Genomic DNA, 24,191 nt, shown 5'->3' on the forward strand with positions numbered 1-24,191 from the left:
CAGGATACGTCTGTAAACGAAATTTTGAAGGGCGTGTAATTCAAGAGCACGGTAGACACCAGAGGCCCGCTGTTTTCATTTTAACACGTTTTAATTATGAAACCTGTGTAGGCTCAATAAGGAATTAGGTCTAGACTGCGCTTCTACCTGCCCAACCGTTATAGAGCAATTCCTTGTGTTTGCCACGCAGCGGCCACAGAACACTTTGAGCAAGTGCCTCCAATTAATCACAAGATGTCGCTGTTTCCCTATGGTTCCCACTGGCGACGCCAAGCGTAAACTTCACTGAACAGGAACTGACGTTGTGTTCAGACTAGATGGACAAATTTTCCTACAGCAGAAAAATGGAGAGCAGCAAAGACCGAACAGTTTGAAGGTTGGTGGCGATTTTTATTTGCCAAAGATACATAGTTAAGCAGTAAAGGTATAGCTTTATGGTATATTATTTATATTATGGGCAGACATTTGTCTGATATGTTCTCTGTGTTGCTCGCTTACTTTGTTGGCAGGTTACTAAGTTGATGGTAGAAATGTTATTTACTGGAAAGTTTGGGAACAAACTTATTGGGATTTCACCTCCGGAGTAACTTATGTTGCTTGTAAACAAAACTGTTGATCAGCTGATTCCGAAATCCAAACAACATATCTTTGAATTTACTCTTTGGTTAAAGTCCGGTCCACCCAAAATATCTAATGTTCGTTTTTTTTGCAACTGGCAATGTAGCCAGCTAGCTGCAACAAGAATTTGCAAGCTAGTTGGCTGATTTAACTTTAATTCTTTCCACACCTAACTTCGCTAAATTCGTTTGCTTTGCGTTTGCAAAATATTGTAGCGAGGCAGCCAACTACTTATTTCTGCTCATTCAGGCTTTAATTTTGAGTTTATTGCATTGACTGTTGTGGAATTAATGCTAACTGTTGTCAGTGTTGTAGTTAGATTAGACCTGAGATGGTAATGTGCCTGGAATTTCACTTGGCCTGAACTTTAGAGCCAACAGCGCTGACAATCTATATACATATATTTGCAAAAACAAGGAATGAAAAGATGGAATCTTGCTCGTCTTCAGTGATGTGAACAGAGTTGAGATGAGTTTGGCACTGTCCGCTTGCGCCTGGTATTCTCGTCATTCTCAAAGCAAGCATTTCTACCTAAACGGCTGATGTGCAAAACCATACACCGTTGGTTGTGGAGTGAAGTGAGTAGTACGTCGGAAATTTGACACAGGCACGCACACCCCATAACATGGCAATGGCAAAAGCATGGCAATACACGATCGACTTGTGTCCCGAAAGAGAAATACACGGGCCTCACGACGTCCCATTTCATGTTTGCATATAGGGAAATATTTCCAGAGGCAGTCTGTGGCCTTTCAGATTTACTCTAAGAAGATGTTATGGGGTGTGCGTGCCAATGCATTGCTACTACTGGAATGTGTGAACTTTGATATGGGTTGTCTTGCAGCCATTGTCGATGGGTATCTCCCTCCCTGTCTTTAAAAGTTGCTGATGTAAGCTGCCACACAGACTGGAGCAGGTCTCTCACACGAGTTTCACTGTGTTTCAATGAGATAGGGAAGTTTGTACTTCTCCTAATGTGAGACTGTGTGAGACTTATATCTCTAAGAAAAACGCATGTGACAACACCATCTCTCCAGTATGAAGAATGCCTCTAAACCCTTTTGTGTTATTGTGTAGCCAAGGTGTGTTTCTTTGCTTGTGCAATGAGTAGAGCCTGAGGCATCACATGATTAGCAGGTAAACTGGAGACAGCGGCTGGTGAACTCTGACAGCATCGGGTCCATCAGCAGATTCATAGAAAGCAGCTCGTTCAAGCAGATTGAAGGAGACCTGGATTGTTCTTGTGGACAAAGTTATGACACTTGACATATTGGTGTGGTCAAAGGTATAGAGCGAAATGGGCTAGAGTGTTATCGTAAGTTATCATGTTTTCCATCATGGATGCAGAATGAATGAGAATTGGTCTGCTGGTGGATAGAGGTTAGACTGAAGAGCGTGGGCCTGTTCGTAAGGCTACAGGCAGCAGAGTCGACTGTGTGGATATGCCGTCAGTCAATGTGGCTTCTCTGACTGTGATTTTTATCTATAAAGGTGAACTTGATGCACACACATTTAGCCTTTTCAAAAGGTGATGGACCTTGGGAACATCTGTAACATCCCTTCACACCATTTCTGTGCAATCTGTAGGTAGTCAAATTGGGGATTGTTGTGCACACACTAAGTTCAAGTGAGGATGATGCAAGCTATTGGACGTTCTTGTGTCCTGGGGAGGTTCTTTGGTATGGCGGTACAGTCGACTGCAGACATTTGTGTGTGGCATTTGGCTGAGATGTAGAGATCTGTACGCTGTGACCTGCGCTTCTTTCCACCAGCTGTGCAGTCCTCACGTCCCGCTCTACCTTACTCAAAATGGAGGCACCTATAAATAAACCGCGGACCCCTCTGACTGGGAGAAACAGTGGGCATCTGAATAGCAAATGGGTCAATCAGTACCTCAAGAGGTGGTAGGAATTTGCTGTGCATTGTGAAGCTATTGGTAATTGCAGTTCTTTTCTTGGTAATTTTGATACTATTTTTTTCATTCAGAGTGGCTAATATTTATTGTGATTGAAGCCTATTTCATGATTATAGTCTTATTGTTCAAGGTTGGCTGTAAGCAAGACTATGGGACTACACAAACATATGAGCAGGTGGATCATTAGACCAGTAGTGAAGTAGTGGCTTGGTTTTATCATGTATACTGGTCCTCTCAAGTCAAAGAATGTAGGCTACATCCGCATTCTGTTAAAGGTTCCCGAGTTTAGGTTCTTCCACCCATTGAACCATATGCAGATGGGATGTGGATGTACTCTGCTTCTGCTTTGTGATGTCCTGTTCTCTTATTCCCACACCCCTTCACTTTTTATTAATTAATTTATTTATGGAAATGTTGTCATTGGTCTGGTGAGTAACTTCCTGAGTGACCTTCTCTTTAAGACAGTTTTGGCCCTGGATCAGCCATCTCCAGTGTAGGGTATGTCCTTTTCACTTCCCCTAAGTCATTACAGTAAAGTTGGCCTTAAGTTGCTCTGCTGCAGCACAATCATAGACAAACAAAACACAGATCCTCTTTCATTTACATTTACAATGGCCAGCCTCCCTGCATGGTTCCTCTGCAAAGAAACAGTCACATGCCCTCCTGTATCTGCAGAGAGAGTGTCTTGGCCCAGATATTGTGAGAGCTGTGATTGCAGCTGTGTGACTCAAACTAAATGCACTTATGAGCTGAAGTTTAGCAAGAGGACCCAAATTGTGGCCCAAAGTGGGACCTGTTGAATTAGCAATGAGAGCCATTATTAAGCTTTGTGGCTTTGCAGAGCTAGGCCTAGTCTTCACTGGGCCTACCTACTGTCAATCCCCCATAGATCCTCCGGCCCGCCCAAAGCATTTTGGGTAATTACGGGTCCACAGAGAGAGTAATGTTTTTAGGCTAGGGTTTGTAAAACTGTTAATTGTGTGTGTGTGTGTGTGTGTGTGTGTGTGTGTGTGTGTGTGTGTGTGTGTGTGAGAGAGAGAGAGAGATCTGGCGTTGTCTAGGAGGGGCACATGTATTTGTCATACACACATGTTGTAAGTATTGTATATAGAATATTGTACGAAGTACATTACATTAAATAGAAGGCTTCTCCAGCTTGAAGTAAATAGATTGGCGATAACTATACAAACACAGGTAAAAGCCCCATGCGTGACCCCGTTATTCATCCCTGTCTTAAGGTCTGAATGCTGAAGGACTTTGAACAGTAGTAAGGAAGCTTGTTAAAATGTTTCCAGTAGAGGAAGCTTGCTGTAGCTGCCGAGGTCTATGATGACCATAATGGGAACAGGACAAAACAGCATTATGTGACATCATTGACTGACCCATTTACTGCAGAATATGAAAGTCTAGTTTGTATGTTTATTGTTTATTTATCTAGCGATGGTAAGTTGTTAAATCTGTCCAGTCAGGCAAGAATACATATTTGTCTTTCTTTGTTTATTTTAAAACTCTGTCTCCATCAACACACTGATGTTAAAGTACACTGGGACATCATTGTCATCAAAAAACATTTGGGTGAAGAAGGCATTTAGCTTTGGTAAAGCAGCAATACGGAGTTCTGTTCCAAAACTACTAAGCTAACTACCTAAAAGGCATGCAAGAACCCACCACAGCCCAGCTGACACTGGTATAAGCTTGCCAACACACTTACTGGTGTCTTTTGGGAATATAGCTGGCAATGTCATGCGTGTGAAAGCTTTTCTTCAATTCTTGCAAGGGGTTCCAGCCCGTTACACAGAACTATATTGGGGCATATCTTGGACAGCTAGTGGGGAAGACACAGGTGTTTATCTGTCCTTCACATGACCATATGCTATCAAAATGAATTGGAGGATGGTACCAAAGCTAGTTACCTATAAAACTAAACCTCAAAAAGTGTCAAATTGTTGCATAGTGTTACTTTAAGACTTTGGCAAATCTATCTGATATATTGAGCACTAGTGTTCCTCAGTAATGTCACCATTCACTATTGCCTTCAAAGTTTCCTACTTGCTATCATTTCCCTTCAGTCTCGCCCCTGGTCTTTTATTAGAGTGTTTTTCCTTTTGTGGCCGCAGCAAACAGTGCCAACAGAGTCTGGAGCTTTGGTGTGTCTGTGTGACTGGCGTTTCAAAGTTATCAGCACAGCTGAGATTAGCTCACTGTGTACACATGTGCGTAATCAGCTGCCTCTTGCCATGATGGGGTTGCTTCAGTGGAGTGGGGTTGTTATTAGAGGTGAATTACCTGGCTCATGTTGCAGTCAGTTGTTGTGTGACTTTGTAAACACTCCATGCCTGCTTCAAGGCGCCTGTTCACTTGGCCTCTGTTCTTTGGAGTGGCATTGCTAAGAGAAGGGCATCCTCTTGAGTTTGTGCCCTGCCGTACCTTAAGCAGCATCATATTTTTTTCCTTTTTTCTTTCAGTTTCTCCAAATTTTTCTTCGAGGCTTTTATCTTTAGTGACATTATGCCCCTGCCTGGCTGGTGGACTGATTTGTGGCATGGCGGTGGCATGAGTGCTGGGCTGATAAGTCTTCTGTGCCCCGCCTGTGTTCACAGTGCCACTGCGCCAGGGAAAACAGATGGTGGTGGTGTTGGGGGGGGCGGGGGGAGGGAGTGCATTCAGTAGGGGTGGCAGTCGGGTTTGGCTCTTGTGTCAAATTCCTCAGCACACAATGGCCCCTGCCCGGGTCACAAAAGGGAAAGGGAAGTTCAAGAGAAAACTGCTTAAGACGTGTGTGTGTTGTCTCTGTGTGTGTATGTGTGTCCGTGTGTATGTGTATCCGTGTGTATGTGAAGGAAAGAAGAGAGAAACAAAAATGGGCTTATTCAGAGTTGTGGCTCAGCTGTGCAACTATAGGAAAAGTAGAAAAGAATGCTGGATTCCACAGTGTGTGCACAACATTAAAGAGAAGGACTGAGAGTTTCTAGTCTAGTGTGTGCGTGCATGTGTGTGTGTGTGTGTGTGTGTGTGTGTGCGTGCGCGTGCGTGGAAGGAAAAAACAGTACCTACTGTGACCAACAGGTCTATCACATAACCACAGGTGATTGTTCTGAGGCTCCTTGCTAGTTCGTGACAAGTGGCAAAATTGCACTCTGACTAGTAGGCAATGTGTAGCCCAAATCCAGTCTTTGTAGATATGGGGACCGCAATCTTCATTCAGTCTGATTTATGTTGGAATACAACCTTCATCAGGGGTCAGGCCCGGTGAATCCCTCCCTCAATCTCTGACTCATCCGAGGGTGTGAGGTGCGATGGGGGTATAAGGAGGCTCCTGTTGCTGCTGTTCCTCTGGGCATCTCTTCCTGGATGTAAAGCCCAAGGAGGTCTGAGCTGATCAAGCACAGAAAGAAGTCTGTCAGCATTTTTATTGATCACTTTCTTCCTCTTTTGCTCTTGTAAGATTGATTGATTGATTGACAGATCAAGTGAACAAGATTTTGTCAATATAGTTAGGCTGTAATTCTCGTCAGGACCTCAGCAGGCCTTTGCTGGCTACTGCTGGTCCTGTATCTCCCAGAAGTGGGCTGTTATGGATTTCCAGAGCTACCCGGCAATAATTGCTTTCGATTATTCTCCCCTGCATACCCTCCCCATGTGTTGAATTCCAATAGGTTCAATAGTTTCAACAGTTAGGTCAGCTGTGTTGTTTATAGCTTTCTGAGAAAAGGCAATAACAAAATGGTTTGGAAATGGTCTGTCCCACTGTGAACGTTATTTACTTTGAGATGCATGAATGCAAGATCTGTCATGTAAAGTTTCTCTCATGTCACAAAGGTCAAGGGTTTGTCATCATGTTTTTAAAAATGTTCTTACTTCTTCCAGGGTATCTCCAATCTACAACCTGTTTTCATTCAAGTGCTTTTATTCGTAGACATACTTTAATCATCGATGTTTCTTCCTTCCCCCGTTTAGGTGTCTGAAGTGTATTCCCTCAGCAGAGCCATCCTCAGACTAGCTGCTTCTCCATGACTGAGGCACAGACCAGCTGACCCCATGGCCCAGATCTCCAGTGGCAACGGCCTCCTTCCTGGCTCGCCAGGCGTGATGCGGCCCAGGGGAGTTGTGGGTAAGGAGGAGGCATTGCGTATGGAAGAGGAGGCCTTGGCCAAGCTGCAGCGAGAGAAACGGCACACACTCCCCACTTCTGCATTGTCATCATCATTGTCCTCCTCCTTCAGCAAACCCTCCCAAAAGCCAGATGCTGCCGTTGCTGCTACCGCCACAGCCTCTGGTCGTCCCGAGAAGGACCTCATTATGTTTCCAGAGGCAGAGGCGAAGAAGCGCGGTGAGAATGACAAACTCAAGACCATCGACGTGAACAAGCTGACCACCGAAGAGCTGGAGAAAATCCTGTTGGACACCTCGTTTGACACGAACAACAAGGTGACCCGCCCCTCCTTGCTCTTGGGGTGCAATCTGAGCGCCTCGTACCCCGGGAGCCACGCCTACAGCCCCGTCCCTTTCCAGCACGTGGCCGGCTCCCCTTGGACCTCCTCCATCTCAATATCCTCCACCTCAGGCCTCTCCACCCCCACGCACCCTCAGGCGACGGTGTTCCAATCCGCATCCTTCCCCAAACCCGCCTGTCCCTTCCAGAATGGCTTCACGCCCCCAATGCCCGCTTTCCTCCCCATGCCCTCTTACCAGCAGCCCTCCTTCATGCCCTTCAACCCCATTCAGGCTCCCGTGGTCTTCCAGCCCCCCGCCGTCTCTCCGGAGATGGCAAAACTTTTTGACAAGATCACCAGCACCTCGGAGTACCTGAAGAATGAACGGTCCTCCAGCATGGACCTGGACTCTGCCCCACCCAAATCCCTCGAGCCGGCGCCGCCCCCCGCACCTGTGGAACCCCCCAGCATCAGTTGCTTTGAGTGGCTGGACCTGGACCCGCTCAGCATGCGGAGGGGGGAGCAGGAGGAGGAGGCGGCAGCGGCGGCACCCCAAGGCTCCTCGTGCCCCTCCAGAACGGGGAGTTGTGAGGAGGGCGGGGCAGCGAGGGACCCCTGGGACGCTGTGCTGCTGGATGAGCCAGAGGCCGGGTGCGGGGCCAGCAGAACACCTGACCAGGTGAAAACGGCACATGCCTCCACTGCTTCCCAGCGCCGAGCCTCCACAGGAACGACGGTCACCAGAAGCCACTCCCTCAACATCCCAGCAACCTCATCGCATCCCCATAACAACCAGGTAAGAGCCAGCATCAACATAACAAGCAGAACAATTACCCAGGAATCATCTCTCTTCATGTGTTCCTTCTCCACCAGAAAGAGTGCATAAGAAGGGAAGAGTGTGGCCTAGTGACTGTCTACAACCCCTAGTTGTGGTCTAGTTACAGGCTCAGCATTTCTGTGCAGGTGGGAAAGTATTAAACTGTCAAAAAAATTTAAAGTAAAAGAAGGATTAGGTCATTATTCCGAGGGGGTCACTCCACACTCAAATCAGTGTTCCATTGTTTGCAAATTAATTAATCAGTAACAAATTTCTCTTCGCCAGGGCTTGATTGATGCCTCATGTAGGAGATTACCAAAGCCTTTGGAAAAGTCTGGCTATCAGCTTGAAGCAGTGTATTATCTTCAGCCAGACAAAACAAACAAAACCGTATGAGATGAAATCTACCCACATGCCTTGTATCTGCTACACACTTCATCAAATCGAATCTGACTCTCATTCTTTTGCTTCTGAATGACTCACTAGATCTATTTTGTGATCCAACAAATGGTTGTGTGTGTAATGGTACAATTCTGTGTTGTTTTTAGGAGTGTTTGTCCATTTGTGGGAGTTTAGTTTTCGTTAATGCCCTTCTTTCTTCCATTCCAACCCTGGCACGATAAAGCGCTGATTTTTTAAGTCTTATTTCCTCTTAAAACAGAACAAAGGCGACTCCATTATTCCAAACCTTACACCCCCCCATTTTATCTCAAGTCTGTCTTTGACTAGCCTATGTTTGAGTCAGAAAGAGGATTTCCTGAGCACACACTGAATGAGTAAGGCTTCTCTCTCCTGAGTGTGTATATGTGTGTGTCTTATTCCCAGAAAGCCTACTTCCTGCCTCATTGTGTAGCTCGGTGTCTGAACTGGACAATCGACCGCTGTCACACATTTCCCACAGAGAGGAGGGGACGGACTGTTCTAGTTGACCCTCCTGGAGTTTTCTATGGAAGAAGGAAACTATAGCAGCATACACTGAAGCCACTATGTACTTCCCATAACTGATGAGGTTTCTGTGGGATGGCTGGGATAGGAAGTGTGGCTTCGTATGTCCACTAGCTTTTGGCTCTCTGTGGCTTTAGGGCAAAATAGGAAAGATTCACATTTAAATACATAAGTTAAACTGTTGCGGAATGCGTTCATTTAGATTAAATCTGAGCCTAATGTCTGCTAATAGATAATGTCGGATCATCTGTGCTGTTTTGTGTCTCGTTGGGGAGTCAAATTATTTACCAGCATGACAAGTGTGTAGACCATCTTCTGAGTGCAGCCATTTTGGAGTATTTTCTGGTCTTATGAGTACACACATGGAACAAAAACATTTGAAATCATCTAATAAACCTGGCGCACCTTTCAGTCACCCTAACAGCAGAGACAGGACGACCTCCCCCTGCAGGTCTAGAATTGCTCAAAAACAGATATGCTACCTCAACGTCCTTGACTGACACGGTCTCAACTCTGGCTTCAAGCTTATCACCAGTCTGTGGCATGATTTGAAGGAAGTAGTCTGCTGTGTGGTTAAGACACTGAAACAACAAGAGCAGATTCTGCTCAAAGTGAAGCAAATTCATTTGAATACAGCTACTGATACAGGAAATGGTTCATGTGTATAGTAACACCTCGGCTGGTGTAGAGTAGTTCATGTGACCTTGGAGTTTGAGCTCTGCATGATACTTATGCATAAAGTTGGTATCAAATATATTTTTTTGGCATAAGCTATTGGAGTTTTGATGAGATACGTGCTCTTGTTGTGTGTGTATTGTCAGTGCGTTAAATGTGAAAATGTGACTAGTTAATAAGTGTGTGTGTGTGTGTGTGTGTGAAGGACAGGGAGACAGAAAGTGAGGGAGTGTTGAGTGGGAATACCCCCCACATAAAATAGCTATGCTCCTCAGATTTGCATGAATTCAAGGACTGAGTGTATAGTTTGTCTGCATGCACGATTGCACGTGTCTGAAGAGTGCGGTTGTAGTGTGTGAGGTGCCGGTATGTGTGTTTAGTCTGAATTCGTTGTGTGTTGTCTGTCGGGGAAGTGCAGGCCTGGGCAGCTCCCTCTGTCCTGCTCCATCTCATCTGATACGCCCCCACCCAGTTCCGCCTGCTCTGCGTTGCCATGGCGGCCGTGTATCGTAGCAGGCCCAGTGTACGGATCGTTAGCTAATCTGGCTGATCTCACCATCACACTGATGTCGGGTTACCCCATCAGTGGGATCACCAGACACCCCAACGTCATGGACACACCTTCTTCGTGTGTGCGTGCGTGCGTGCGTGCGTGCGGTCATGCAAATATGTGAGTGTCTACTGTATAAGTGTGTGTGTGTGTGTGTGTGTGTGAGGTGTGCATGTTTGGGCACATATGCCTGGATGTTTGTACTTGTGTGTATTTTGCATGACTATGACGGGTGTGTCTGTGCCTGTGTCTGTTGATGTGTGTGTTTGTCTGTTTATCCAGCTGTGTGTGTGTGTTGTCACTGTGGCCAGGATTAGCTGTGTAAAATAGGTCCGCTGTTGCCAGAGCGTCATGCTTGAGCTGCTCAAAGCTGCGACGGATGTTTCAGCTGTTCCTCTCCTCTCTGATAAAGAGGAAGAGAGAGTGTGAGAGGCCTCTACGTCAGGGTGCTTACGGCAGAGATACTGCTGTTTATATGCCAACATGTCTGCAACCACAAACCACTCATGCTGCTATTCTATAGTGAGGAAAACTGTAAGGAAGTCTATTTAGTTTTTTGTAAGCCCAGTGCTAATGCTAACCTCAGCCCTAATACTCAACCAAACGTAGCCTATACTATTTCCCCCTTTTCTTAAATAGGCTGTGAGGTTGGAAAATATGAGATAATTTGTCTGAGCAGCATTTGCCAGTGAATGAGGTGTCAGCCAGTTATGCTCCGTAATTGTACAGCCTAGCTGTGGCCACTGGGTGATGTGTCTGAACTTGAACCCTGTAATATGCCTGAACTTGAATCCCTGAAGTCTTTAACAGGCAGACTAAACACGACATCAGTGCATTCCTCTGTATGACTGAATACTTCTGTAATTGTGGAGTCATGGTATTGGGTGTCCCTCTCCCTCTCCCTTTCCCTCTCCCTCGCTCTCTCTCTGGGTCTGTGGGCATGAGAGTGAAAGAGAGACTGACATTATGTATTAAAACACACACAATGGTGAAATAGCAAACACCATTGGTGATCTTTTCAGTCTTGGAGTTTAGTAGTGAGAAGGCCTTGATATCCAAACGCTGCTCTTCTCCCCTTGGCCTTGTGCCTGAGGCCCTGTGTAGTTCCCATTATTCTGTGGTGTGGCTGAGATGTGAAGTGTTTTGGCTTCGTATGTCCGCTAGCCTTCTTTCAAATTCCTCTGTGCCCATTAAGTGCAACAAGTTGTAACATTCACACTGTGAGTGAGTGCACTCATTCAAATCATACATATGGCATAACTTTGTGGTCAAGCAGTCATTTTGACTGACTCGAAATTAACATAAAATGCTTCACCCACTTGCAGTTGAGATCTCAGCATATTGAAAGCAAGTCAGTCCGTTGTAGAACTGACACGAGTGATAACGGTCAACAGGCCATATGTAAGTAGAGGTCCTCTGTGATCTGCAAACTATCCAGTCTTCCTCTTGGCCTGTAGCCAGCGGCTCCTGGGCTCTGAGCTTCTGTTGTTGTCGTAGAGAATGCTGTTTTATGTAGGGCAGCCGCGAGCACACTGGAAAGGAGAAACGGATGAATAATTTGTGAATGTGGCAAGTCACATGACTATTCTCCGCTTCCCCTTCACTGCGTGTATTCTTCCCCCGACCGTCTGCGCTGTGCTATGCGAAAGGGACAAACGTGAGAGCTTTTCTCACGAGTGTGTGTGTGTGTGCGCGCAAATGTGATCCGGTAGGCCTGCACGATACATGCCTCTGCCAACCTATCAGACCTGCATGCCCACTCCAGAATAACACTGCCAGATTTAGTTGAGTCATCAGAGTGTGAACACCACTATGCCCTGCTGCGCAGCCTGTGTTGTTTACCAAAGCTAAAGTAAACATAACATGCACTGTGGAGGCACTCGGGGCCCAGGCAGCGGCAGACTCTGGCACGGGTCTGCACCGGGGTCAGGGTCGGATCCATTACAGCGTCAGCTGCATTCTGGGACCTGGGCTATGATTAAATGCTGCAGACAGGCCATAGGCGAGTGAGTCTCTGTGAGTGTCCATAGGCGAGTGAGTCTCTGTGAGCGTCCGTAGGCGAGTGAGTCTCTTTGAGCATCCACAGGGTAAGGGATTGAGGTGGTCCGCTAAGATGATGTCAGACAAACAGACAGAAAAGCTGACAGACATACAAAGACACGTCAAGCTAAATTGAACTAAATTAAATTAAAATGTGCTTAGAAAAGAAGATGGAGGGGAACAACTCACGAGGTAACACTAAAATAACAGTCTTCCTTGACTCCTTGTCCCATTCCCAGACAGACTTTTCCTCCTCAGGAAGTTCTGACATTCCAGGCATCCTGATCATTCCTCATCCTGCCCCAAGCTCCTTGTTTCAGACTCCACACTCTGATGCTGATGTCATCATCGGACGCATCAGCATGCCTCCACACTTCACTGTCAATTTCCAGAAAGGAGGGCAGAGTCATTTCCCATGAACAGGAAGCCCAAATAGGGGACCACTAGTGTTCAGTCAGCTCTTCTTCCCTGTTCTGTGTGAACTCACCCATGTTTTTGTGTGTGTGTCTTGTGTTTCAGCTCAATAAGGGAAGTGTGAAAGTGCTCACCAAGTACCCCACCCTTCTGGACAAGGAGGCCCAGAACCTAGAAGTTGTAGCCTTCTGTGAAGACGCTGCAATGTAAGCTCTTTGGTGGTGCCTGTGTGTGTGTGTGTGTGTGTGTGTGTGTGTGTGAGTGTGAACATGAGAATGTGTGTTTGTATGTGCACATGTACATGTTTGTGTTCACATTGCTATTCAGGAGCTGACCATAACTGTATTAAATGATCACAATATAAGACATTTTTCTGAGATTTTTAAGTCAAGGTAAAAGGCATCTTTGTTGTCTGTGCATGCTTAGCCGCACATGCAGTAGTCTATGTGTCCATGTTCATGTCGTTGCATACATGTGAGCTTGCGTGCATGTTCATCTTTTTAGATATTTGTGTGTGTGTGTGTGTGTGTGTGTGTGTGTGTGTGTGTGTGTGTGTTTTTCTCATGTGTCTGTGATCATGTGTATGCCATTATGTGCTATATCTGAGGTTGCGCTCTGCTGTGCTTCTGTCCTTTGAGTGTATTTATATGTGTGTGTAGATGGTCAGTGTATGAGAGAGCATGTATAGGCTTTTGTTTTTTGTTTTCTTTTTCTGTGAGTCAGCTCTCTTAAAGGCTTATTTGGGTGGGGCCTTCTTTAAATATCTCCCCCATTTAGCAGGCTCTCTAGCAGTACAGTAACATGGCCTATATTCCCCCTAACGTTATGCATGTGGACTCCACTTGTGACACAGATGAACAGAGATATGAAGCATTTCTTTTTTTTATTAAAAACGAACAAAGAATGTCATTGATGCTTCTCATATTGGTCAGCTGAGAGGCAGCTATATGCATCATCTACATTATTTCAGCTGTCAGTGGGCCTGTCACTTACATTTCAATATGGCTTGGAAAATGTCTTAGTGCAGTAGATCATAGTTTGTATTCTTTTCTATCTTATTCTCTGTGATCAGATTGAGGTCAAAGTTCATGCATAGTGACCTCTCGACGAACCCTGGATATGTCTTGAGCCCTGTGATTCCACAGAGGGATGACGGCAGAGACAACAACAGCAGTGTGAAGGTTTCCATAGAGATCTCTGACTCCCTGCAGCCTGTCACCTTCACCTGTGATGGTAAGACTGCATCCACCACATCACACATCATTGCCCCCAGACTGACCTTGGATAGCCTGCTTCAGAGCACCCTTACAGAGTTCAGTCAGAACCCACAAATTCTAGAGAGACCTTACAGACACCAGCTAGAACCTGCAGATTTCAGACATACCATACACAAAACAAAGTTTATAGGTGGAGTTCTCAAAATGAAACTCAAAGGCCTGCGCTTAACAGCTATGGCTTTGGGTAAAAGCTGCTAGAAATGATTTCATGCGGAAGTCAAGTTTCAGAATATTCTAGAACACGTTTTCAGCTGTTTGCTGTTATTATTTGGTTGTCTAAATAGTGATTAGTATAGGCTAAATATCTGGTTGATTCTTATGTTATTCAGATTTGCACTTGAGACCAGTACCAAAGCTTTTTATTCTGAACATTGGGTGCTTCATAGTTGTGTGCGTCGACAGGTTGTTATTTGGGAAGTATGCCACTTTTCGTCTGTGTTTATGTAACGGCACAGTGTGTTGTCTGTACCGCAGCCCTCAGCCTTCTGTTCTTGTTCTGATCATACGTCTTGCTGTGTGTGTGTGTGTCAGTATGAGAGCACGATGTTCCCCAAGGCCTCTCATTGGCTGACCCTCTTCCCCATTCCCGCAGCGATAGGGAGGCCTGTCTGATGGTCTGTCTTGGTGGTTCTGGCTGCGGGTGCTCTCCAGGCGGCCTGGTTTCGGGGCGCCGAGGGCCTCCTTTTCATGTTAGGCCTCTAACCTCGCCTCCTCCTTGGCAGGGAATCAAGAGCGGGCTTTTGTATGGAGGAATTCCGCTGGCCCTCAGTCTGGTGGATGCCTTTGTCCTCAACTGTCCCTTAGAGCACACACTGAGTTGGTGTGTGTGTGTGTCTCTGTGTGTGTGTGTGTGTCTCTCTGTGTGTGTGTGTGAGAGAGAGATGAAGTTTCCGTGGATGTGTATGGGTGAGAGAGAATGAAAGAGAGAATGTCTTTTGGAGAGTGTGTGTATGTGTTTGTTTTTGTGGGCAAAGGTATGTGGAATTCATTGGAGATTCCCACACACACACCAACCTGCAGACATGAAAACGTGTGTGTGAGAGAGCGAGATAAAGGGAATGTGTGTGACAGAGCGAGAGAAAGGGAATGTGTGTGTGAGTGCGTGTGTGTGTGTGCACACTAGGGAAACGTCAGCGTATGAGCACATAGGTGCATGCAGGCGTGTGTGTGTGGTTCCTCTCCGGCTGCTCGCACCCAAGGCCTAAGCCGTCATGGTGCTGCCCTGGTCTCCTGTGCTGCTGCTGTATCTTGGCAGCCATGGCCTTGGTCAGCCCCCCCCCCCCCTTGTCTGTGAGCTGCTGACCCAGTTAATGCTTAAATGCTGAGACTTTGCCACAACTTTGGAGTGAGATTTAGGATCAGCGCTGTGCAACAATGGGCCTCAGTCTTCCGTAGAGCGACCTAGAGAAAAGACCCCTGGGGGGCTTTCTCTCTTCTGTGCTGTCAGGCTAACTTCTCCGGGTCCCGCATCTCACGCTCCCAGTGGGCTGGGAAGCCAGTGCACTCTGGAAAGGGAACCGGGGAGCAGGGAGATTGTATTCGCTTGTGGCAATACCCACCTGGTTTACATAGAGGCGTAGACTGGCGACAGCGCTGACTAGGCACAAAATGGCGTCTGGGTTTGTTTAATTAGAGATTAATGTTATGCTCCAGTGTGGCTGCCTGGTCATTCCTGGGATTCCACAGCAGGTTGGGTGAGAAAGCCGAGTCTGGGGGTTAATCTCATAGTCAGGTGTGGGAAGCTGGGATCATTTTCGCTGCGTTTCAGTCTCTCTCTACTTTCATTCGCTCTCTCTCTCTCTCTTTCTCTTTCTTTCTTTCTTTCTCTTTCTTTCTCTCTCTCACTGCAATAGTGCAATATGAGGTTGCATTTTTCTTTGTTTTGTGATTATGAGTTTGTTCTATTGTGTTGTATCTACAAAGTGGTTTACCAGATGTTGCCATTTGGTTGATTTTTCTCTTTTCCAGGACTTAAAAGCTGAGCTCCGGAGTCATGCCCCCCTGTCATCTGATTGGATGTGAGGTTTCGCCATTCACCATTAAAAGCGTCTGCAGTTCTAGTTTAGTGCTTCAATTTGCGTTCCTTCCCCGATCATTTCTTGAGTGGTTAATTTGTGACTGTAGATTCCCCTCCAACTCCCCTCCCTCTCCCAAGTGTGCTGTCCTTGCATTCCAGAACCATGTGGGTTGCCCGTGGAGACGGGGGAGGCCTGCGGACTTCTCCAGCTCCCCCTGACGATGTGCCATTCTCTGGCATTTACCGCCATTCCCACAGGCCTTCTGACCACCTCAAAGAGCTCAGAGTAATGAGACAGCACCCTCTCTGGCCCTGACATGAGTGGGGAGGATGTGTGCAAAAAAGTCTCTTCCCTCCTTTCTCAGACACGCAGTATCTGTTTCAATTTATCTTAATTTTTTTTCGCTATCTGTTATACAAACATAGGCCCACTTACATATATATTGGCCTAGACACACACACACACACACACACACTCACTCACCTTCTATCTCACTAGAATTCTCTGTTTCTGCGACTGCGTCTGCGCGTGCGCGCATTCACTGTAGAGCCTCGGGTGGTGATGTGTGGGGCCGAGGGCTGGCGCACAACAGAGACACAGCAAGCCACAACATGGCAAGAGCGAGAAGTGAGCCACATGGCAGGAATGAGAGGGAGTGGGCTGAGCTCTTTATTCCCCCAGGGAGGGAGAGGCAGGCACACTAATGATCACTACGCTCTGAATCGGCCTGACTCCTTCACCGCTCCAAGAAACCCGCTAACGCCCTCCTCAGTTGACCCGCGAGAAGTTGAAAAGTTCAGCTTTTCCCTTCCTCTCCACTCCACGCTGCTGTGAAACCAGAGCACCGCTTGAAAGACATTATTAAAAACGTTTCTTTTTGTGTTTCCTGCCATTGACGAACAGGTCAAGAAGTATTAAAACAAACTCTAGAGCCTGTGTGTATTCTGGCGTCGTGCACATATAACAGGGGGAGCTTGGGTCGGGGGAGGAATGTGTTGCATAGGAGAGAAGCCAGGAGGGGGTTGTAAGTGATGGAGGCCAACTATTCTGGGTGGTGGAATTGGGCTGAGGAGATGTGATCCCAAAACCAACAGTGAGCGAGGGCGGTTCCCGAGAGGGGGAAACATTGTCAGGCCTGTCCGTCAAATGACATGAAGATCTTTTTTTTTGTAAAGAAACTTTAATAGGATAATAAAGGGGAAGACAAACACTCAAACAAAAGATCAGTCTAATAACCAGGCAAATGGCAGCAACAACAATTTTTAGGATTATTATATTACTGTATGGTTGGAACTAGTCAGTTGCTCAGTTAGTAGTTGTACACTATGCCTTGAACCCCGGCAAAAGCATTACGCTGCTATAGCTGACAGGTCCTTGCAAGAACACCATAGCTGTCTAGTCTACTTCTGAAATACCAGACTCCCCAACCTGTCTGTTCCTTGATGTTTTAGTTTTAGTTTTAGTTTTCTCTTGATTTAACTCTTTCTTCCATGCTCTTGTTCTTCTTGCATTGCTTCGCTGCAGTGAGTTCTCCGGTGGAGTTGCTGATCATGCAGGCTCTCTGTTGGGTCCATGATGACCTGAACCAGGTAGACATCAGCAGTTACGTGCTCAAGGTCTGTGGCCAGGAGGAGGTTCTGCAGAAGTAAGTGCACATCCTCTCCACACTCCCACTTTCTCTCTCTCTCTCTCACACACTTTCTCTCTCTCACTCCCACTTTCTCTCCCTCTCCCTCTCCCTCTCTCAGTCAGTCTCTCGCCTTTTACACTCCCACTGGCTTGCACTACTCATGATAAGGACAAAGTTTAATGTCTGTGGTCTCTTGGAGACATTCCAGAGCAGATACATTATGTTTACCATCCAATGCCCAAACACACAACACTACTTTTAAGATATATGCTGTTCAGTCTTTGGTCTCAGTTATACCTGATAGCCAATCATCACTCTTTTTTTTTTTTTTTTTTAGTACATTACTTCTTTCCTCTCTGAAGTTTCTGAGGCAATTAAATCCAGTGTTTGAAATGAGGGCAATGAGAGTCAACTGGCTTAGCAGAGGAAGAGATGAATGCCAGCATTTTCCAAACACAGAGCGACTGGAGCGTAATTGTGTTTGGGAAATGTTTGACTGTAATTGTGTTAGGGAAATGTTTGACTGTAATTGTGTTAGGGAAATGTTTTCTTTACACCCAATAAATGAAGCCATGAGACGGAAGGGAGGGAGTAACCCTGACGAATGCAGAGCCCAGAACCTTTCCAAAAAGGGCTGGATTTGTGTGTGTGTGTGTGTGTGTGTGCGTGTGTGTGTGCGTGTGTGTGTGCGTGTGTGTGTGTGTGTGTGTGTGTGTGTGTGTGTGTGTGTGTGTGTGTGTGTGTGTATGCGCGCGCGTGTATCTGTGTGTGCGTGTATCTGTGTGTGCATGTGTAGCACCCTGCATATTCTAAGGCTGTTGTCATTGTCCGTTTGCTGTTTCTCAGTGACACTAATTCCCTGATGTCATCACATGTTTATGTTTGTGTACTTTGGGTTTGTTTCCATGTGTGCATGTCCTTGAGCCTAAAGCCTGTTGGAGTTGGCATGAGGAGATGCATACATTTGCTCTCATTATAAATCGGTCTTATTGCATTGTATATTTTGTATTGACAGCGTTTCTTTGTGTGTGTGTGTGTGTCTTTAGAATTAATTGATTTGTTTAGAACACAATGGAAACAATACTCTGAGTGTTGCTAATTGTAATACCAACAGTCCCGCTAAAGGTCCTATTGCAAACATCAGTATAACTTTGTAGAGTTATGTTGGTAGTTGTAGTAACATCATTACAACTGTTGTGCTGTTCCTAATGATAAAAGTATTATTCTGACTCCAGCTAACTAAGTCTTGCGGCCAAAGCTAACACTTATTTCTGTCTATAACAATAATATCACAGTGTGATGTGTGAATTGTGTTACACTGCTAACACTGTGTTACATTACCAGCAGTAGCAGGTTTAGAGCCTGTGTAAGTCCCATTGCTAATAGTAGTTGAGGAAGGGTGTGTTGACCTTTGACCCTGAGCGAGGCTTTTGTGTCTGCAGTAAGCACAGCCTGGGCAGCCACGAGTATGTGCAGAACTGCAGGAAGTGGGAAGCCGAGATTAAACTCCAGCTGCTGCCTCAGATCACCATGAGACGAGACCTGGCCCGCACGGTACACACACACACACACACACACTTACACACACACTTACACACACTCTCACACATTTGATACACAAATTACACAAACAAACACGTGCATCATCATATCCTGCTAGGATGTACTTGGGGTTTAAAAATAATAATAATCACATTCCATAGGGGTGTCCCACACCACAAAGGAAACCGTTTCCAGAAATATGCTTAGACAGCCATTCATATTACCTGGGTGGCCCTCCCAAGTACAGCCTATGTATGGGAAATGCCACACACGCACACATACTCCCCCTGTCATTCTGTCCAGTACAGACACATACTAGTCACACTCAATCCATGACCACAGTAGTACAGGATGATTATCTTCAGTGGGCTCAGATTATATTATCTGTTAAATAACACTGCTATACATGTAATACTGTCAAGGAAATTGGATGGGTGGTCCATCAGTTTTTTCAGAAGGAAATTAGAAACCAGCACAGGAAATCTTTAAACAAGGCAAACCTAGGAAGTAAACTGAGGTCTCATCATATAGCTAATGTTGTTATTTTTAAATGTAAAAAAATGTAGACCCAGTTATTGAAGTGATATGTTTACCAGGGGGGTCAGTATGTGTTCACACTAATTGAAAGCCACACAGACACACGATCATATCCTTTCTCAAGGGAAGCTCCTCTAAGCAGCGGTTGGTCATGGTGTTGTTGTGAATCATCAGTATAAAGCTGCAGTTGTTAGACAGGTTCTCTGAGGAGACTGGGAAAACAAACAGGTCCTGATGTGTGGCACCACAGGGTTGATCTTAAGGGTGGGTATTGCTCACCATGGAAAAAATAATTCTTTTCATGTTGGATTTTGAGAATACCCTGAGTGGCCCTTATACTATATATAAACAAAATAAACAAAACTCCATGAGGGACAGAAAACAAAAGTTTGGTCAGGTATTGCACTAAAGGTATTATGATTAGTTAAGCGGAATTCATAAAAGACAGTGCAAGAGGCTGTTGTGGTTGGGATGACTGTGCCGGTTCAGCAGTCGGATAAAGTTGGTCATAACAGACCAGCTTTGGGTAGGTCTGCTTACTAGCTGAGGACACCGTGCAACCCCCAGCACTTCAGCAGGTGTTGAGAAGGTGTTAGTCAAGGGCCACAATCCCGTCCTCCACATAGCATATTCTCAGTGACGTTTGTGTAATTCCTGAAACTTTCCTCATAAGAGCATCAAGTTGTTAATATTTAAGTTGACTATTTAAGGGTGATTTTCAACATACTGTATGTCCTGTTGTGGTCCTGCAGGCAGAGGATGACACGTCTCCCATTGACCTGGAGAAGTACATGGGCAACGTGGAAAGGCCGTTTAAAGAGACCATCACTCGGTGAGGGCCAGACCGTCAGACCTTCACCCCACCCTTTGACAGCCTAAATCCAAGTTTTTCTCTTTATTCACGTCCATCTCTTTCCTCCCCTTTGCTGTGTGCCATGACAGACAGGGCCTGGCCGACTATCTGGAGGGCTACCACAATCAAGTCAACATCTGCCTTCAGAATGAGGTTAGTGCTCAGCTTGTGCACAACAGCAACACAACAGCGCTCCTTTGCTGTGGATGCTCTCTCTGTGTGTGAGAAATAAGATTGTATTTTTTTTAGGGCTGTCAATCGATTAAAAAAAATTAACTAATTAATCGCACATTTTGAAATTAATTAATCGCGATTAAAAGTTTGTTTTTCTTCTTAAGACTAAATCTTATAAATTAACGAGTAATCACTTCATACAGCGTGAATTTTAGACACTGTTGTTTAATTGTATTTTTTATTTTTTTTAAACACAATGGTGCCCCTCAACTTCAGTTTTGTCGATTGTTCCGTCATTTTGGCTCTTAAACAGAGATTTTCCGCCCAACAATCCCTCAGCTCTCTCCATCTTCAACTACCACAGTGGTTCTCAAACTTTTTCTGTCATTCCCCACTTTGAACAAGGGGGGCTTTTCAAGCCCCACCTGTCCCTCATCGCTCCCATAAAATGGTAGGCCAAGCTTAAAATTGTCAATTATTGAAATAACCTCAAGTAAAAACAAATTATTTAGGTCAGCAAATGTATATTGCTTGGAGTGATTTATTGTTTCATGTTGTAGTGTATTGTTGCTATGGACACGCACACATGGACGGATTATGAAACCATTGGTCAGGACGTGTAACAAAATACACCGCTTCCAGCCACAAATAAGAGATACATTTAAGCCACTTCTGATATTAACAAATACAAAGTCTAAAAACAATTGACAGCAAGCAAAGTTAATAACAGTGGCTTCACGCAGAGGCTCTGGTTTAGGGCCCCCCTGAGCTCAGGGGCCCTTGGGCCTGGGCCCGTTCAGCCCGTTCGGTAATCCATCCCTGCATGCACACACTATTGTATTTCTTTCTGTTGACAGACTTTTACTTTGACAACTGTGGCAGTTAGTAACGCACATGTCTAGTAAGGCTCTATTAAATTATGCTTTCCCTTGCACGCTCAAAAACAATGACTAAGTTATTTAGCTGTCTCACACTGTGATAAATATGTTTAAGTGACCTATGTTTAATTTTATGAACTGTTAGTTCGTTGTAACGTAAAATGTAATTATTATTAATTTAGATACGTTACGTTCTAATATGTGACCATTAGCACACTATTCATTCATTACCCAGTTGGTGGCAGACGTTAGCACTTATTAGCCAGCTGTGTTGTAATCTGTTGTTGCTCTGATTCTTGGTGTAATGAATCTAATAGTAACTTGCTGTGTTTCGTTTCTTGTGTATTATTGTTTCACTCATAAGTTTTCACCTGACATCAATAAAGGAGCAAGGCGAGTTAACCGTAGCCTACACAGCCCTGACTAAACTAAACTAAAAAAAAATATATATTAAATTATTATAATTTTTTTTTTTTTTAAAGTTGCGTTAACTGCAGTAAAATATTTTATCGCGTTAATCGCGGCCGCATTAATTGCATAGATTAACGCGTTAACGCTGACAGCCCTCATTTTTTTTATAGTCTGAGCCGTTAAAGTCTGTGTCCGTTGAAAATTAACCTTCAGTGTCTATAGCGTCTCTTAAAGTCTTTGGACAGATACAGTTTAATGGTATTTCATTAAAATAGAAATTGTGTGTGTCTAGAAATTTAATTGAAATCCTAAGATTGTGCTTCATCCAAAGTCAATTTAAAGTAAAGCAGAAATCAGGCCCAAGCTCAAAACCTTGTTACAAGTTGCAACTGGTCCAGTTGTGAGGGAATTTGGGGATGCTGCTTGATCACCTGATTTTTGTCCCTCTCACTTCTGTGCTTCTCCAGGGCACGCAGTATAAGACCGTGGACCGCGTGGTGCAGTCTGTGAAGAACCTGTGCTGCGCTCTGGACGAAGTGGAGACGCCACCCATCACCGACGCGGTGAAACGGCTCAAGCGGGCCGTGAACATGCCCCGCACCCGGTCACCTGAGGTGAGCAGAGGTCATCTCTCCTCACACAACGCACCTGTGTTCAGCCATGATTTAAGTTATGATGTGACTTGTGTTGGCACATACCCCAAATCACTGCCTTCACCTCATGTGTCAAGGCTTTTTTTTTTTTTTTTTAAGACATCACAAGGGCCTTTCACACTCTTTTTGTGTGTTGTGTCTTCTTGAAATCGTCATTCTGTAACCCAAGCATGGGGTGTATTTTGAGCCAGAAACCTGTTTTGTTTCACAGAATGGCTCCAAATCCACTGGCGGCTCAGGAGATGGTGAGTTGAAAGGAAACCAATGAATAAACAGCAGCCCTGCCAGCAATCTCTCTGCTGTCATAAAAACATGACGAATGTGGAGTTGTGGCAGTTGAGTGTGCGTCTCATTTGCGTGACGTCTGCCCTGTTGTCTTCACCCTGCCACAGGCGCCCGTAGTCCTGTGGAGGAGAGCATGGCCACCCTGACAGACGCCGTCTACCAGCTGGCCAAGCTCTACCTGCGATCCTTCTGCCCCCCCTCCCCTCCTCCCCCCACGGAGTCCGCCTCCCCCCACGTGGGACGGCGGGACAGCTGCGAGGCCTCGGGCACCACTGAGCACCTCAAGTTCACTGTGTTTGCGGTTCACGGCGTCCCGGCCGCCTGGGTTAGCAGGTATGCATAGCTCCCTCTGCTGGTGAGGAGGCCTTGTGCATGTTGATGTGTACATGATTGATTGATTTGCTGATTTTCCGTAACGCTTGCCAAGACAGAAACAAAGTAAATAATGAAAGAATGGCCTATAAATAAAAATATTGCGCGAATTCCTAGCAATGGGAGGACCGACCCTGGATACGTTTTATTTTCATTCCAGCTGTTGTATGCTTTAAATGAATGATCCGACTAAAAGATAATCATGAGATGTTTGTGCTTGAACCAGCAGACCAGTGCTGGAGAACATAAGAGATACTATTTTGATTTTGCTTTGTGTTGTGTTGTGCTTTTCCTTTCTGTGTTTGCGGTGCTAACCTCACAACGCCACACATTACCAGCAGTCATGTGCCTGTCCCAAGTTGAGGCTTTATCAATGTCTGGCCTTTGGCTTCACAAAGGCTGTTGTTAAAAGGCCAAAGACTTCTTTACTTGAATTTTCTAACTTAATTGTCCAATGAAAGTATACAGTATGACTCTCATATAGTGTTATGATTTACTTAAATTAGCTCATTTAGTCATTCTCATGACCTCTCATGACCTCTCATGAGTGTGGGGTGAAATGGCTTCAAGGACTTGTTGTTCTTTATGGATCTGGACTTGTGAGCTCACCTGTCATAAAGGAGGATTGAGCTTCTGTTTCCTGGTTCACTTTGGACAGGATAAATTGGGCTTAAGTTAGCCTTGTCTCCTGTCAACACAGCTTGCAGATCACTGATGACTGAAATAGGGCGAGGCCTGTGGAGATATCTATTCTGATGTAAACACGCAGTTGACAGTTGACAGAGGCATGTTAAGTAAATTCTCTTTACACAGATAAGCTCATCTACGTCATGCCTCAGCTAAATGGCCTCTGTGTAAAGGCAGAGTCAGACAGAACACAGACATACACATTCCACAAACAAAGTGATACATTCAATGTAATGGCAACACTTGCATTCATTCTAACAACAAATTGAAATGTGAAAATGTAACAAACACATCCCACCATTTTGTCCTGATTCTGCTGAGAAGTACAGTTTGCATGAGCAACTGGTGTGTGTGTGTGTGTGTGTGTGTGTGTGTGTGTGTGTGTGTGTGTGTGTGTGTGTGTGTGTGTGTGTGTGTGTGTGTGTGTGTGTGTGTGTGTGTGTGTGTGTGTGTGTGTGTGTGTGTGT

General features: G+C 45.3%; 1 protein-coding gene across 2 annotated transcripts in view; it reads left to right on the forward strand.

Annotated features, from left to right (window-relative positions):
• Positions 1–271: 271 nt before the first annotated feature.
• pik3c2a (phosphatidylinositol-4-phosphate 3-kinase, catalytic subunit type 2 alpha) overlaps positions 272–24,191 on the forward strand; it is a 41,845-nt gene continuing 17,925 nt past the window's right edge. Inside the window, exons 1-11 of one of the 2 annotated variants that reach the window (XM_031564483.2) lie at positions 272–376; positions 6,491–7,762; positions 12,513–12,613; positions 13,480–13,640; positions 17,227–17,347; positions 18,775–18,886; positions 20,164–20,243; positions 20,354–20,417; positions 22,195–22,341; positions 22,592–22,625; positions 22,773–22,998. In XM_031564483.2, the coding sequence (XP_031420343.1) occupies positions 6,572–7,762; positions 12,513–12,613; positions 13,480–13,640; positions 17,227–17,347; positions 18,775–18,886; positions 20,164–20,243; positions 20,354–20,417; positions 22,195–22,341; positions 22,592–22,625; positions 22,773–22,998 (2,237 nt within the window). In that variant the 5' untranslated portion in view covers positions 272–376; positions 6,491–6,571. Of the gene's footprint in view, positions 377–399; positions 425–6,490; positions 7,763–12,512; positions 12,614–13,479; positions 13,641–17,226; positions 17,348–18,774; positions 18,887–20,163; positions 20,244–20,353; positions 20,418–22,194; positions 22,342–22,591; positions 22,626–22,772; positions 22,999–24,191 lie in introns of those variants that run through there. The other variant, XM_031564484.2, reaches the window with a different exon arrangement.

The sequence above is a fragment of the Clupea harengus genome, chromosome 3 (assembly GCF_900700415.2).
Source record: "Clupea harengus chromosome 3, Ch_v2.0.2, whole genome shotgun sequence".
NCBI lineage: Eukaryota > Metazoa > Chordata > Actinopteri > Clupeiformes > Clupeidae > Clupea > Clupea harengus.